The sequence below is a fragment of the Lagopus muta genome, chromosome 1 (assembly GCF_023343835.1).
Source record: "Lagopus muta isolate bLagMut1 chromosome 1, bLagMut1 primary, whole genome shotgun sequence".
NCBI lineage: Eukaryota > Metazoa > Chordata > Aves > Galliformes > Phasianidae > Lagopus > Lagopus muta.
This window is the reverse complement of record NC_064433.1, coordinates 12,105,959-12,120,141: the sequence shown is the minus strand read 5'-3', so window position 1 is coordinate 12,120,141 and position 14,183 is coordinate 12,105,959. Positions and strand designations below refer to the sequence as shown.

Genomic DNA, 14,183 nt, shown 5'->3' with positions numbered 1-14,183 from the left:
TTTTGCATGCAGCACATGTGATAAGAAACAGACACGGTATTGCAACTTTGCTAAATAGAAACTGAACTGGAAATACTGCTTATTTAACATTTTTCTAACTTTTTCAGCTCTGGAAGATCAAATCTTGATAATATGCTAAGAAGATGAGATAACAGTGTTATAGAAGAGCTCATTCATTGACAGAACTGCCTCAAAGCAGCCACTGAATCTGTATTTCAGAAACTACAACCTCTTAAAGGATGTTGTTTGGAAAACTGAAGTGTTTACATCTGACTGTCTTGTGCAATCTTAGTATTTATTTCATCTTCTCACTATTTTATTTTCATTCTAGTTGACATTTTTATTTTCAAAAATATTTGTTTAGATTTGGAAAGGATCAGAGTTGGGAAGGTCAAAAACTGAGTGTCTGACAACTTGAAATCTTAGCAACTGAATACACTATATTACTGTATTTGTTGTTAAAGCTGAAGCCAATGTTGAACGTTTTTAGTTGCAGTAGTGCTGTATGGAAGTCATTTGAGTTAAGTGTGGTAACATGGCTTAGGATTTTTTATTTGCACCCATTGTTTATGAGGATGGAACATGAGAACATCAATAGATGTTTGGTTGCAATAAAGAGGACATAAAAAGTAAAGTACTGACAATACAGTATGACAGATAGCAGAAATATTTTATATTACTATAAGAAACAAGTGGGAGTTTTAATATTTTGAATAATTCCAGGATCAAAACTGATTTAGGCTGCAGTTTGAATATCCTGGGATAGTAATAAGGTATTACATAACAGGTCAACAAGTGCTCTTTGTTAACACTTTTATTAGAGCAATAATTGTAAATGGTTACCATACTGTATAATATTTTGATAAAAATTAAATATTGTATTTATTTGAAATACTGGGCTGTTCTGCGCAGCTCTGACTGTGCATGCTCAATATCTGCACTTTTTATTGTTACTTTTAATGAGAAACTTTATATATATACATATAAATGTATATTAATTGGAATATATTATGGTGAACGATGGAGCAGTATATATTATATGTTAAAGCTAAATATTTAAATAGGCAAAAGACATACTGGTGGAAGGAATGCTATAAGTGACTGAGCGTAAGATAGATGCTCTCCTGATGTACACTATAGTATATGCCATTCATACCACATAGAAGTTTAAGAACAGCTAAATAGCAAACGAGTCTTTCTGGTGGACAACAGAATGAATGAAGCCTCACGTTCTCATATTTGTCTCTTCAGATTAATCTCCTTTGCCCTACGCCTCCCCAGCATGGGGTATTCCCTCATGCTTTCCCAGTGAGCGTGAGCTTCTCCCCTTCCTTCTGACACTGCCTCTCACACGGCCCGCTCATACTGACTCATTGTGAATGTTCACCTCATGTAATTGATTTGGAAGTGCAAATGTTGTTTCAGGTAACTTATGTGAGGAGAATTAATGCCACCAGGCTCAAGTGTTCTTGTACTTTTTGTTTCTGAAATAATGGCTTCATGCTGAAAAATGATGAATAATATAAGAGGTGGGGCATTACACTATATTTGCTGATCTTCAGAACCTTTAAGCATTTACAGTAATGCATCTTGAACTTCTGTGGTATAAAACTATTTTTATATATAAAGCAACACAAACAAGCATTTTGTATTTTATTTGCCTCTGTACTAATGTTTATTAATGACCAAAGTGCATTCTGGCTTTTGAAAGAATGTATTACTGGAGCTTTAAGAACATACTATCTTTAGTTTCTCATGTGGAAACTTGGGCTGCATCCGATCTGTTTCTTCTTTTTCTGTTGTCTGATGCTGGGATTGTTTTAAAAAATTAAGTACATTTTATATACAGGTTTTTCCAAATTATGGTACAGAGCTACACAGAACTTAATTTTGCACAAAATATGTTTTAAGAAAAAAGCGCAGCTGGAGTTCTCTAGGGGATAGAAGATGAGGCTGTTGCTTTTACAGCTTGTCACTATTTCAAAGCCACTCTTCAATTTAGAATGGAATTATTTGAAAAAAAAATCTTGAACAGTGAATATACTGCTTTCAGTACCTTAAGGAAAAAAGAAGGTGGGAATGCGTTGCAGTTTCGGTTGAATGGGAAATTAGTTTAACCACATATACCTCAGCAACTATCACTGTGCTGGATTGTTGCACTAACAATGGTTACTTGGGAAAAGTAAAGTATGTGTGAAATGAAATTAAAAATAATAAAAACCTTTTATTTGCTACCATTAGGTATATTCATTATCTCAAAAATGGGAGAGGTTTATCGCATCCCTCAATATGAAAATCCAGTATGAAAATGGAGGCAAGTAGAAATATGGCAGATCTTGCATGCTGATGGTTACTTTTGCCACGTGTTTTGTAACTGCGAGTGTGATCAGGCGTGGAATAAAGCTTTCTATGGTTGATGGTGAAAAAGGAGAAAAAAAGTGCAGCGAGCTGTATCTTTTAGTAATACCCAGCACATTTCTGAGTCTTCTGTTTTGATTGAAGTCCGCGCTTACGACTATGCGTTCTGTTTGATTTAAAACACTTGGGAGGGAAATGTTGCACATGGAGGGCAAGTGGTGGCTGTCAAAATTGAACTTCATTGCAAGAGCAGAAGCTTTCCCACACGTTAGTTATACAAAGTAATTTTTTAATAGGACTGGAGATGCAGATCTCAAATAAACATTTCCATCTGAAAAATACTGCAGCAGATTCAGCCCTATTTCACAGTTGTTTAAGGGATTAATTTTAATCCCCATTCTGACTGTTTAATGTAATATAATATATGTATATATATTTCTTTCCAGAAGCTTATTCTTTGGACATGTTTCACTTGTGGCATCTCCCTGGCCACTGAGAATTTGGCACCAGATTGCACCACGCTCTTGTGTTTGTTTGCTCACTTTCTAAATTTGCTCCAAATGTAGGTGGGTTACAAATAAAATTTTCTTTTGAGGGTAATGAAGGATGGTGTTATACAGTAAGAAGCTAACATCTTCTGAGAGCCATTCTTTTAAACATTCATCTCTGGATGGCACCTTAATGTGACAGAGTTCTTGAGTGTGTGTTAAAAATGTTGCCAGGAAGTATCTTAGACATAATGCGTGTTTACTTAGTACCTTCCAAAATGCTCGTGGAACTTGAAGAGGATAGAATATGACTGATGCATCACTGCTTACTGCCTTCTTTCAAGTTCTGCTCTATTTTTATCAGTTCTGACTTCCTTAAAGCTGTCTCCTTCAATAAAAAGTTCTGTGTGGAATCCAAGCATCTATCAGTGTTCAGGCAGGAGTGCGACATGAGATGCTGACACACCAGGAGGCCGTGCTGGCCAGGTCTCACTGAATGGCGGCCTAGAGAGCTGGGTGGAGAGGAACTTCAGCAAGGGTCAGTGCAGAGTCCTGTGCCTGGGGAAGAGTAACTGCATGCATCAGTACAGGTTAGGGGACGGCCTGCTGGAGGGGAGCTCTGCAGAGAAGGACACGTGAGTCCTGCTGGACAACGGGCTGGCCATGAGCCAGCAGTGTGCCTTTGTGGCCAAGAGGGGATCCTGGGGTGCATGCAAAAAGAGCAGGGGCAGCAGGTCAAGGGAGGCGATCCTGCCCCTCTGCTCTGCCCTGGTGAGGCCACATCTGGAGTACTGTGTCCTGTCTTTTGCTCCTCTGTTTAAAAAAAAAAAAATATATATATATATATATATATATATATAAAATATATATATATTATTATTTAAATTTTATATTTTATATTTTATTATTTAAATTTTATATATAATTTAATATATATATATTCAGGGATCTCCTAGAGTTCAGCAGAAGGCCGCAAAGATGACTGGGGGCCTGGAGCATCTCCTGTATGAGGGAAGATTGAGAGACCTGGAACTGCTCAACATGGAGAAGGCTGAGGGGGATCTCCTTAATGTTTATATAAATATCTGAAGGGTGGGAGTTGAGTGGATGGGACCAAGTTATTTTCAGTGGTGCTCAGTGACAGAATGGGCACTAACTGGAATACAGAAAGTTCCATATGAACATGAGGAAAGAGCTGTGTTCTGCAAAGCAGAAAAAGGATCTGGCTGTCAGCAAGTTGAGTCTGAGGAAGCAGCCGAGGTCAACCGTACCCTGCGGTGCAGCAGCCCAGCACTGCCAGCGGGCGAGCAGAGGGCAGGCCTTGTCCTGCTCTGCTCTGTGCTGTGCAGCCTCACTCCTGCACTGGGTGCAGTGTGGGTGCCACAACACCAGGGGGGCATAAAGCTATTAGCATCCAAAGGAGGGACATGAAGGCGGGAAGGCTGAGCCTGATGGCGGCTGCAGCTGCTCTCAGGGGCAGCGCTGAGCTCTGTTGTGTGACAGCGACAGGGCCTGAGGGAACGGCATGGAGCTGCGTCAGGGGAGGGCTTAGGGAAGGGGTCTGCACCAGAGGGCGGTGGTGGGCACGGAACGGGCTGCCCAGGGCCTTAGTTTAGCAGTTATTTGCAAACAGCTCCTGCCTGCTGTGCATAATCTTATTGTTAATGAATTTTATCAGGGATTAGGTGGCTGCCTCCTGGCAATGCCGCAACCCAAACTCAAGTCTCTTGGCGTATGCTTGTGAATTAAATATTGTGAATTAAAAAAAAAGCATATTTTGCTTCTGCACTATCCCATACCCATGAATGGATGGGAGTTGAATTACTTGGCTAATTGAAAAATACAGCTAAACAAATGGAACTTCAGTGGTGGCTTGGCGGTGAAGCAGTGAGGATGTGACGTGTGGGGAATGAACCATTTTCCTTAGTCACGTCAAGGACTGTGCTGGTCCTTCATTAAACCATTTCAGCAGTAATTCTAATGGGGACCAAGGCTGAGTACAACAGTCAGGGGTAGCAGATTTCCGATTAAGGAAGTCACCATCCAACGGCTCCGCATGTCCCTCTCAGCACACCCGTGACTGGGCTCCCAGGTAAAGAATGTTCTCTGTTGGACTCATTGACTTGAGTTCCAGGGATGTTGAATTGATCCAAGGCTCCCTTTGCATTCAGCAAGAACACTTACCTTCAGAATGGAATTCATACAGTTGATCCCTGATGTCAGTTCTAGTGATCCTCTGGGGTCATTCCCTCTTGAGTGTAAAGGAAATTACGTGAGTAATTTGGGTTCAGAAGTGAAACTTTGAGATGCCTAAATAAAGGCAGATTAATCCTACCTTTATATTTTGTTCAGTAGTGCAGCCTTTGGTTTCCACAGCTGTGTAATTGATTCAGCAACCACAAAAATTGAAAACAACCTTTTTTTTTTTTCTTTTTTTTTTTTTCTTTTTTCTTTTTTCCCTTTTCCTTACTCCTAGAAATGAAGATTTCACATACAAGTTCTGCATCACACACTGATGCTCAAGAAGTATTCACCCTGAGCTGAGTACTGCCTTTGGTGAGCTGCCCATCTCCATGCAGCTCGCTGTTTAGCCTGGGTGTGCAACCAGGTAGGTGGGTGACAATACTGTGAACAGCCACACACAGTGCTAGAATAGCATGTGGATGTAAACGAGGGTGAAAATGCAATGTTACAAAGGTCTACAACCTGCCCAGAAACACACCCTCACAGTTTGTGCAGGGAGGACTCTGTGGTGTGTTCCCCTAGCATCTGGAATCTGGTTACCTACCTCTAAAGGAGTAGAGGTAACAGAGATGAGACTTTCCCAGCACCTCTCCTGTCTTATCTTCAGGCTGCAGTTTTGCAACCGAGTCACAAATTCTCCTCGCTAGCCTCTCACTAGCTGGCCTTTGCTGGGCAGATAACAATAATGCAAAAATAATCCAGCAAGGCTTCAGGTTCCAGTCATTTGTAAACCCATACTGTGAAGTTATTCTTCTAAGTGTATCTGGGAGCCATTTGTTCATCTGACCAATATGGGTGGGAGAAGCAGTCCCACTGTGACACCACAGGCTGGTGCTTGAGTTCCGTGCTGGTAACAGGCTGTTACCATGTCTGTGCCTTGTTTTGCTGCTCATGGAGCTGGCTTCAGCAGTGTCACCCTCCCCCGAGTGCAACTGAGTGCAGCTGCATAGTGTTTGCTGCTGTGCTCAGTCTGCTATTTCAACACAGTTGTAGTTTTCTCTTAGCATGGTTTGTTTTGGTGCTGTTCACACCACGAGCATCTGCACCATTCCAGCTGAGGAGATGCAGCCTGAAGCGGCCTTTTTGGCTGCAGACAGTGCATCGTGGAGCTTCACGCAACAGTGGTCACAGGCACTGACCTTGGAACAGATTGGAGCCAAGCTACTGAAATGGGACTAATTCTCATTGTGTGCAGAGTGGAATTAATACGGTGAGTGCAAGTAGTATGGACAAGCAAAAATGTTGGCCTTGAGGTGGCAAAGCAGTAAAAGACCACTGTTATGTCCTATTCTTCTTTGCCATGCACGTCTGCACACTGCATTCCAGTAGTGCCACAAATCCTGCCTTCCTGGATAAAAACAGAAAATTAGAAATTTGAAGCATGCAAAGGATAATTGCAAAATGATTATTATAACTTGGAGCAAGCAACAGATGCTTCACTTGTTGCTGTGACTTGCTGAAGGAGTACTAATTTTCTAAGCCTATCGAATACCTGCTAATCAGAGACATTCCTGTCTGTCCAGGAGCACGAGGTCCCTCCAAACATCCTTTGTCTTGGCCCAATAATACAGTGCTAAGGGATGAACTTCTGGGACCAGCAAAATAGATTTTGCCACCACCTTTATATTTTGTTTCTTTCAAATTTTCTTAACTGAGCAAGTAATCTATCTTGACATAAAATGCAAAGTAACCATTGGTGCTTTAAAATAACACTGTAAAACTCCAGATCCAGTTGTAAAAAATAATTTAAAAAAAATAAAAAATCTGTTTTCACTAAAGGTAAGGTTAATGCCTATTGAAATTAGTACTGCTGATAAGGAATTAACACCTGGAGCTCATAGGTGGTGGTACACTGAGATCTTCCCTTCTGATCCTGTAGTCTGAACCTGCTGTGACTTCTGTTTAGCAAGATCCCAGCCCAGCTCTACAAAACCAATGGCTGTCACTGCAGTACAAAAAAATGAAAGAGGTTGAACAGTCAGGACAGTGATTGTGATATTGCTGGGAATGTAAAATTCCTTGTACTTTAGTGAGAAAGAAGTCTGGAGCACAAGTCATATAGGGAGCAGCTGAGGGAACTGGGATGGTTCAGCCTGGAGAAAGGAGGCTCAGAGGAGACCTTAGAGCTCTCTACAGCTGCCTGAAAGGAGGTTGTGGTGAGGCAAGGGTCAGCCTCTGCTTCCAGGTCACAGTGACAGGGCAAGAGGAAATAGCTTGAAGTTGCACCAGGGGAGGTTCAGGTTGGATGTTAGGAACAGTTTCTTCTCATAAAGAATGGTGAGGCACTGGCACAGGCTGCCTGGGGAGGTGGTGGAGTCTGTCCCTGAGGTATTCAAGAAACGTGGAGATGAGGTGGCACTGAGGGACATGAGTTATTGGGCATGGTGGGGATGGGTTGGTGATTGGACCAGGTGACCTTAATGATTCTATGATTCGAAGTCCCCTGTGGAATTTCCGTAGTGTTACATTGAATTTTCCATGCCTGGCAATGTGAAGGAACTCAGTGACATTATAGCCATGTCAGCCTACAGCCACAGCTGTCTCTGTGCAGGGGTCATTTTTATGCACACTTTCTCCATGAGTTGGAGCCAAGGTCAGGGAAGGGATCACAGGGCAGGCATCATGAAATCTGTAGATTTTCCTATTTAGAGAAAAGTAGGATGAAAGAAGTGAGGGGAAGTTGTGATGTTCTGCACTAAAAGTCTGAAAGTTTCTACAGCCAGAACAACAACTTAGCAGCAATAATTCTCCCAAACACTGGTTTTCAATCCTGGATGCCTCAAATAGTCATTGACAAAGTAGTTTCTAAAAGCACAGAATTTCTACTTTGTAGCACATTTTTTTAAGTGACATTCTCCGCTGATTTTTGTTTTGTAGTAACCAAATGCTTCATATAGGTAATAACTGAACCTCTATTTTGAAAACCAGTTTCTGTTCCTTACTCAGCAGGATATCCAAAATTTGGTGCTGCGTGCCTATTTCAGATTTCCTTCCATACACAGACTCGTGTTTTCAAACTGTGAAGGTTTTCATTGTCTCAGAATACAAAGTAAAGCAAGAGATAAAAAGCGACTGAGATCAACAAGCAGTACTGCCAACTCCCTGCAATGCTCCTTATCTAATTCAGGTATTGGTGGAGAAATTGTTTCCAGACACCTCGGGATGCAGTTGTGAGCATAAGCCCAGACACCACACTGCAGGAAGCAAGTGCTCAGAGTTATGGGCAGTACGTACTGAATTACAATCTTGGAGCATCATTTATTCTTTACAGTGCATTTCTGAACACGTTAAGTGTTAATTTTTGTTGGCTTAACACTCTAGAAAGATTTAGCAGTAGTAAATTACTGGATGTTGGACTAGAAACAAATGCTCTTAATGTCCCAAAACTGCAGCAGGTATGATTTTGCAGGTAGTAATAACCAGCTTCAGTACTATCATGTTCAAAGATCAGAGACAGGCTGCATTTAGGTGCACACAACCAGGATGTGCTGAGGTTTGACAACCATGCAGGTGAACACTGTATCAGATAAAAATAACAGAGATGGGGTTGCATAAGTTGTTTGGATGCTCTGCTCAGTAACATAAGGATTTGTTCAATGTATTCAGAAGTTTTGAGATTCCTCACGCTACTCCTCGCTAGCCATCAGCTGACAGCTCCCTTCATGTCTTGCAGCAAATGTTGGCTTTATGACAGACCAGTGTCCTGTTCCTATGGGAATGAACTGGGAGCATGAGGGAAAGGGAGCACAGCTGGGAGACAGAGAGATGGGTCATGGAGATGTGAGGAAGGAGAGCAGCAGGAGGTGCGTGGAGGAGAACGAAGCACGTGTCCTCATGTATGGGTTTTCCTCCCATGTTTCTCAAGCAGTGGGAAGGGAGAAAGGTGTCTGCCTAGGGGTCTTCGTTCTGCACGAGGCAGTGGGGCAGCCTGGAGTAGGAAGGCAAGAGGGCAGGAAGAAGGCAATGAGCACTGAGAGGGGAAGGTGTGGTAAAGGAGGTGTTCATCTTAAAGACCCTGGGAGGCTCCACCTTCTTGCTAGTGCACCTCTGCTGTAGGCAGCACTTCATGTGATTTTTCTCTTTTCCTTTTCCTTTTCCTTTTCCTTTTCCTTTTCCTTTTCCTTTTCCTTTTCCTTTTCCTTTTCCCTTTCCCTTTCCCTTTCCCTTTCCCTTTCCCTTTTCCTTTCCCTTTCCTTTTCCTTTTCCTTTTCCTTTTTCTCTTTCTCTTTTGCTTCTGTTTTTCTTTTTCTTTTTCCTTTTTCCTTTTTTCTTTGTCTTATTTTCAGCAGTAGTGTATCTCCAGGTACTTACACCACGTTCTAAAACATATGGCAGAGCACTTGCCCATATGGGTTGGAAGAGTGATGTGCATTCAGCAGATCAAGCTCAGAACAATCAAAAGTTGAGTTTTCCATTCCAAACAGGAAAACATGGCAATCATCTCACATTGTCTAGACTTTCCTCTCCGTGTCATCTTTACATATTATGCAGCTATTACATTCGTTTCCTTTAGCTTCCTTTCTGCCAAGATCCATCTGCAGCTTGGAATCAGTGAAGATAGCTTTTCATATTCATGATGTTAGTCACAGCGAGCATATTTTGAGTGCTTCTGATGCTCCCATCCTCTTTTGTTACAGTAAATTAATCCTGTTCTGCTGGGGTGATGGAAACGGATTGGGTTTGTGTTTATTATTATTTATCTATGCAGATACTGTAAATGAAACAAACAAAAAAAAATATCGCGAAGCTCGTGTTTTAAAATAGCAATCACTCTCGTTTCTCTTAGAAGATAAATTATCAGACAGATACAATAGACAAAACTCATTATTTCAGCTGTGAAAATGTATTAATTAAAGGTCTGCGCCACAACAAAAATAGGAAGACAAACTTATTGCAGAGTGATTTTCATTCAGAACTAGTGGAACTGCAGCTCGCAGCTAGCTAGACGTGGGGGTTAATGTTCTCCTTCCCAGACTGCTGCTGCTGATGGGATTTGAAATGATTTTTGACAACTCCAAGTAACCCTGCACCGATGAGCAGACTGCCGTCAGTGGGCGAGGGAGGGGGCTTGGCTATTGCTGGAACCCTCTCGCATGTGGGAGGGCTGAAGGTGAACTTCAATCAAAGCCTCAAATTCCTGGAGCTTCCTCTGTTGAAGAGAATGTACCTTTATGATTTCACTGCCTTTGGGTCTGTGCAGCAATTCACCACGAAGCCAAAATCTTTGGTGCAGACAGGGGCTTGGTGCATGCTCAAGTTTGAAGGAGCAATGGGGTGCTGCACCCCGTCCCCAAATTTCCTGCGTATATCCCATTGGTGCTCTGGAAAATGGGGAAGTGGTCCGGTTTTGCTTGTACAATGGGTACATCTCTGCTGTTTGACTAGTTGCCTTTTTTCTAGTTAGAATAAAATTTCTGTCTGACAAGAGATCAGGAGTGCTTTGCACTCAATCATTTTTCCCCACTTAAAAAATGATTGCGTTCTGCCTTTTTGCCGAAATACACATATATGCATGCATCAATTTTGTGCTTTTAACCCCAGCCTGACACCCCTGTAGCACAGAAAAATAGGCAAATTGCAGCACCGGGGCCTCGAAAGCTCTGGCTGGTGAGTGACCAAGGCACGGCTCCGGCAGGATCCCATGAGCAGGCGCTGGGTGCTGGGCTCCAGGAGCTGGGCGCTGAGCGCTCTGCCCCGTCCTGCCTGCAGGTGGGGACTGAAAGCTGCGTTTTGAAGGCACAGCTCTGCTGAAGTGCTGCAGTTTGTCGTCACCTCTGCGAGAAATTGGCTTAAGTGTATGTACCTGCATGCAGCTATAGACCCATGTGTGCGTTTAGGATGCTTTGTGTTATATATAAAGTAGGAAATAGTAAATAAAACCGTGGCTAAACTGTCCTTGGTGCTATCCAAGCTGAGTGACAAGCAGCAGGAAAACAGGCTGGCAGCTCTGCTTCTGGTTCTCTGTGTTCACAGTGATACAGGCTGGACTTTGGGAACAATTTCTTCTCAGAAAGAATGGCGAGGCACTGGCACAGGCTGCCCAGGGAGGTGGTGGAGTCACCATCCGTGGAAGTGTTAAAGAAATGTGTGGACTGGCACTGACAAACATGGTTTAGAGGACATGCTGGGGATGGTTTGATGGACACGGTGATCTTAGAGGTCTTTTCCATCCGGAATGACTCTGTGATTCTGTGATAGGGCTGCAGAGTGGCCAGGCTGTGATTGGTATGGGGACAGGGACCGCTGCTGTGCATCACCCCCATGAGCCCAAAACCACAGATTTATGTTTGATTTCAACTGAGCCAGTTTTATTTTTTATTTTTTTATTTCATAGGGAATTTGCTCTGATTTATATGATTTTGAGCTTTATAAAACTTATTCCTGTAAAGATACAATCAAAATATTTTTGCCCCTCTAGAATTTTCCTAAACATGGAGAGACAAGCTAACCCCTAGTTTACTTCCCTGAAATGAGCATGCTTTGTAAGAAACCACTAAGAAATCACTAAGCTGAGGAAAATCAAGACTACTTCAGGTGGCTTGCACCCTGCTGGGAAGAGCCCATGGAGCACAATGCAGGTCTGTGAGCACTGCTGCCATCAGCTCTTCTCCTACCGGGTAGCAGCATTATGGAACAGCCCTGCTGGTCACAGCTCGCCCCACACATGGGTGTGAACCTGGGTAGTGATCTTGTGATGTTCCCCGAAGCCTCTTCCCCACCTTCCCATCTCCATGGTGTCTCTGTGTGCCCAACCAGAACCACTGAAGCCCCCACCCATGCTGGGCTTTACAAGCCTTTCCGTCTTTTGTTAAATATTGAAACCTTTTCTGCCCCTTGGTTAGGTTTTACAGGCTCCTGAGGGAGTGAATTTCCAAAGCCTTTTTTGTCAAAAAGCTCAATCTTCCAGCCCCAGCCATCTCCCCAGCTTGTAGGCTCACTCCTCCAGCTGTTGCAGCCTTTGATCGTCAGATTCCGTTATGCCACCTGATTGAAGGCATTCAGAACTCAAGGTGAGAGCAGACAGAAATTTACATCTGAAGTGATTTATTAACCTTCTGTAGTTTAAGGTCATGCTAGTTACAGGATATTGTTAGTCCTTAATGTCTGTCTCTCTTTGTGCCATCCGGTAACAGACAACTGGCATTAGTTTAATTCAAAGGTGTCTCTTTTTTCTTCCACAGTGGAAATATTAGAAGGAAATAAAAACTGTTCCTCGCAAAAGTGATTATGAAAAAAATAACTCCTGAATTCCCATTCTCAAAAATCTGTATGCTACAAACACAGCCTGTTAACATATCTCCTATGTAAGAAATTGAAAATTACCCTATTAGGCAGGAACTGAATGTCAGCCTGGAAGATATAAGTATGTCATATCTGCAGACTTTGCTTGGTTGTGCTGTCACCTCCCTTTTTCTTGTGAGACAAAAAGTCCTGGATGGGTTAATTCCAGGATGGACATAATTCAGCTGCATTGCTCAGCATATCATGACCATACCCTTCTACCAATGCTGACGTGCTGTGCAGTGGGGTAAGTTCTAATCGCTTTGTCTCTTTATCATCCCTTAAGCATCCTTTAGAATACTCAGGATGTTACAGAGTACCTTGGCATTCAGGCATGATGTAGATGGCACTCACTAAGCTCTCACTTTGTTGCTTTTATGAGGGTTGTCTTTTAATTCCTTGAGAACCGAATGATCATTTCACATACACAGCTGAAAAAAATGGTTAGCCAAGCATTAAAATGCATTATAATGTCAAATGTCTATTTTCATGATAGAAAGTCAAAAATTACTCCAATGTGAGAGATCTTTAGGCCCATAGAGGTCTTATGGCAAAGGTCTGGATGAGCAAGGCACTTTGTGTGGTTTATGGATGTGTTTGTCTGAATGTTCATGTGTGTATGTGTGCACACGTTTCCCATTTGGACAGCAAAATTCTTCTTCATTTTCTCCTCCTCATCAATCATAACACACACACAATGATGCAGAAAGGCTTTCTGCTTCTGCCTCAGTCCTTGATGGAAGAACAGAGTACCCAGACATGGATTTCCTCTACAGTCCAGGAGGACATACTCCTACTTCCTTAACAGACTCAGGCTGAGATTTTTAAAGTATCCCAAATTGTTTTAAAACAACAACAGAAATCCATAAAGGCAATTTGGGGAGAAAAAAAAAGTGGACCGAATAATCACCAAAATCACTCAAAAAGAAAGAAATTGGCTAAGCAGTGTTAAAGTTGAAGTCATGGACTATGTGCCAGGGAGAGATGTGCTAATGTGGCACTGAGTGGCGTGGCAACATGGGCATGGTGGTGATGGTTCAGTGATTGGACTAGATGATCTTCAAGGATTTTTCCAACCTTAATGATTCTGTGATTCTATGGCATGTTGCAGGCACAACACTTGGAAGAAAGGGGCTGTGATGATCTGTGCAAGGATTACACTGTGAGGGAAACTGTTCACCCCCTGCTAGAAAGAGACATTTTTCTCTGACAGCTTGTGTCAAACTCTGAACTGCTGTCACTTTGCACCCGAACACACATCTAGCGGAAAGCAGTGCTGTCTCACTGGGAGGAGGAGGACAGAAGTTCTGTGAAAAGAATGCGAACTTCAGAAAGAAAGTCTTGAAGTTATCAGCATACTGCTTTTGCAAGCATGTAAGCAATCACTTGCTAACTAGATGCATTGGGAAATATTTGTTCTTACAAACCTGTGGCACCCAGAGTTGCTTACTTTTTTTCTAACTTTCCAAGTATCTTCTTTAAAGGATGAGGGAACAGGAGCAGTGGTGGCTGTGAGAGCAGCTTTGGTTTCAGCAGGTCCTGATCCTCACAGAACCCAACCCCCTTTGCCCTCTTTTGCGCTGTCCCTGGTCGGCAGAGCTGCAGCTCAGCTGCTATAGGGCTGCAGCCCTGCATCAGCTAAGGGCATTGGGGTGGAGGTGCTGCAGATGAACCTTTCCCTTCATCTCCTTCATGCAGCCTGATCCTATAGATGCTCTCAAGAAATGCTTGAATCTGAAGACATTTGGGATCATTTCAGTAGGATGAATCTGTTCTGGGTTCAAAAATTGGGAAGTTTGGTGTGACTCTGAA

The 14,183-nt window shown here is 42.6% G+C and overlaps 1 protein-coding gene across 2 annotated transcripts in view; it reads left to right on the top strand.

Moving 5' to 3' along the window:
• Positions 1-3,241, top strand: part of PHTF2 (putative homeodomain transcription factor 2) — a 62,559-nt gene extending 59,318 nt beyond the window's left edge. For both annotated transcript variants that reach the window (XM_048948295.1, XM_048948285.1), the window contains one exon: positions 108-3,241. In XM_048948295.1, the coding sequence (XP_048804252.1) occupies positions 108-128 (21 nt within the window). In that variant the 3' untranslated portion in view covers positions 129-3,241. The remainder of the gene's footprint in view (positions 1-107) is intronic.
• Positions 3,242-14,183: the final 10,942 nt, after the last annotated feature.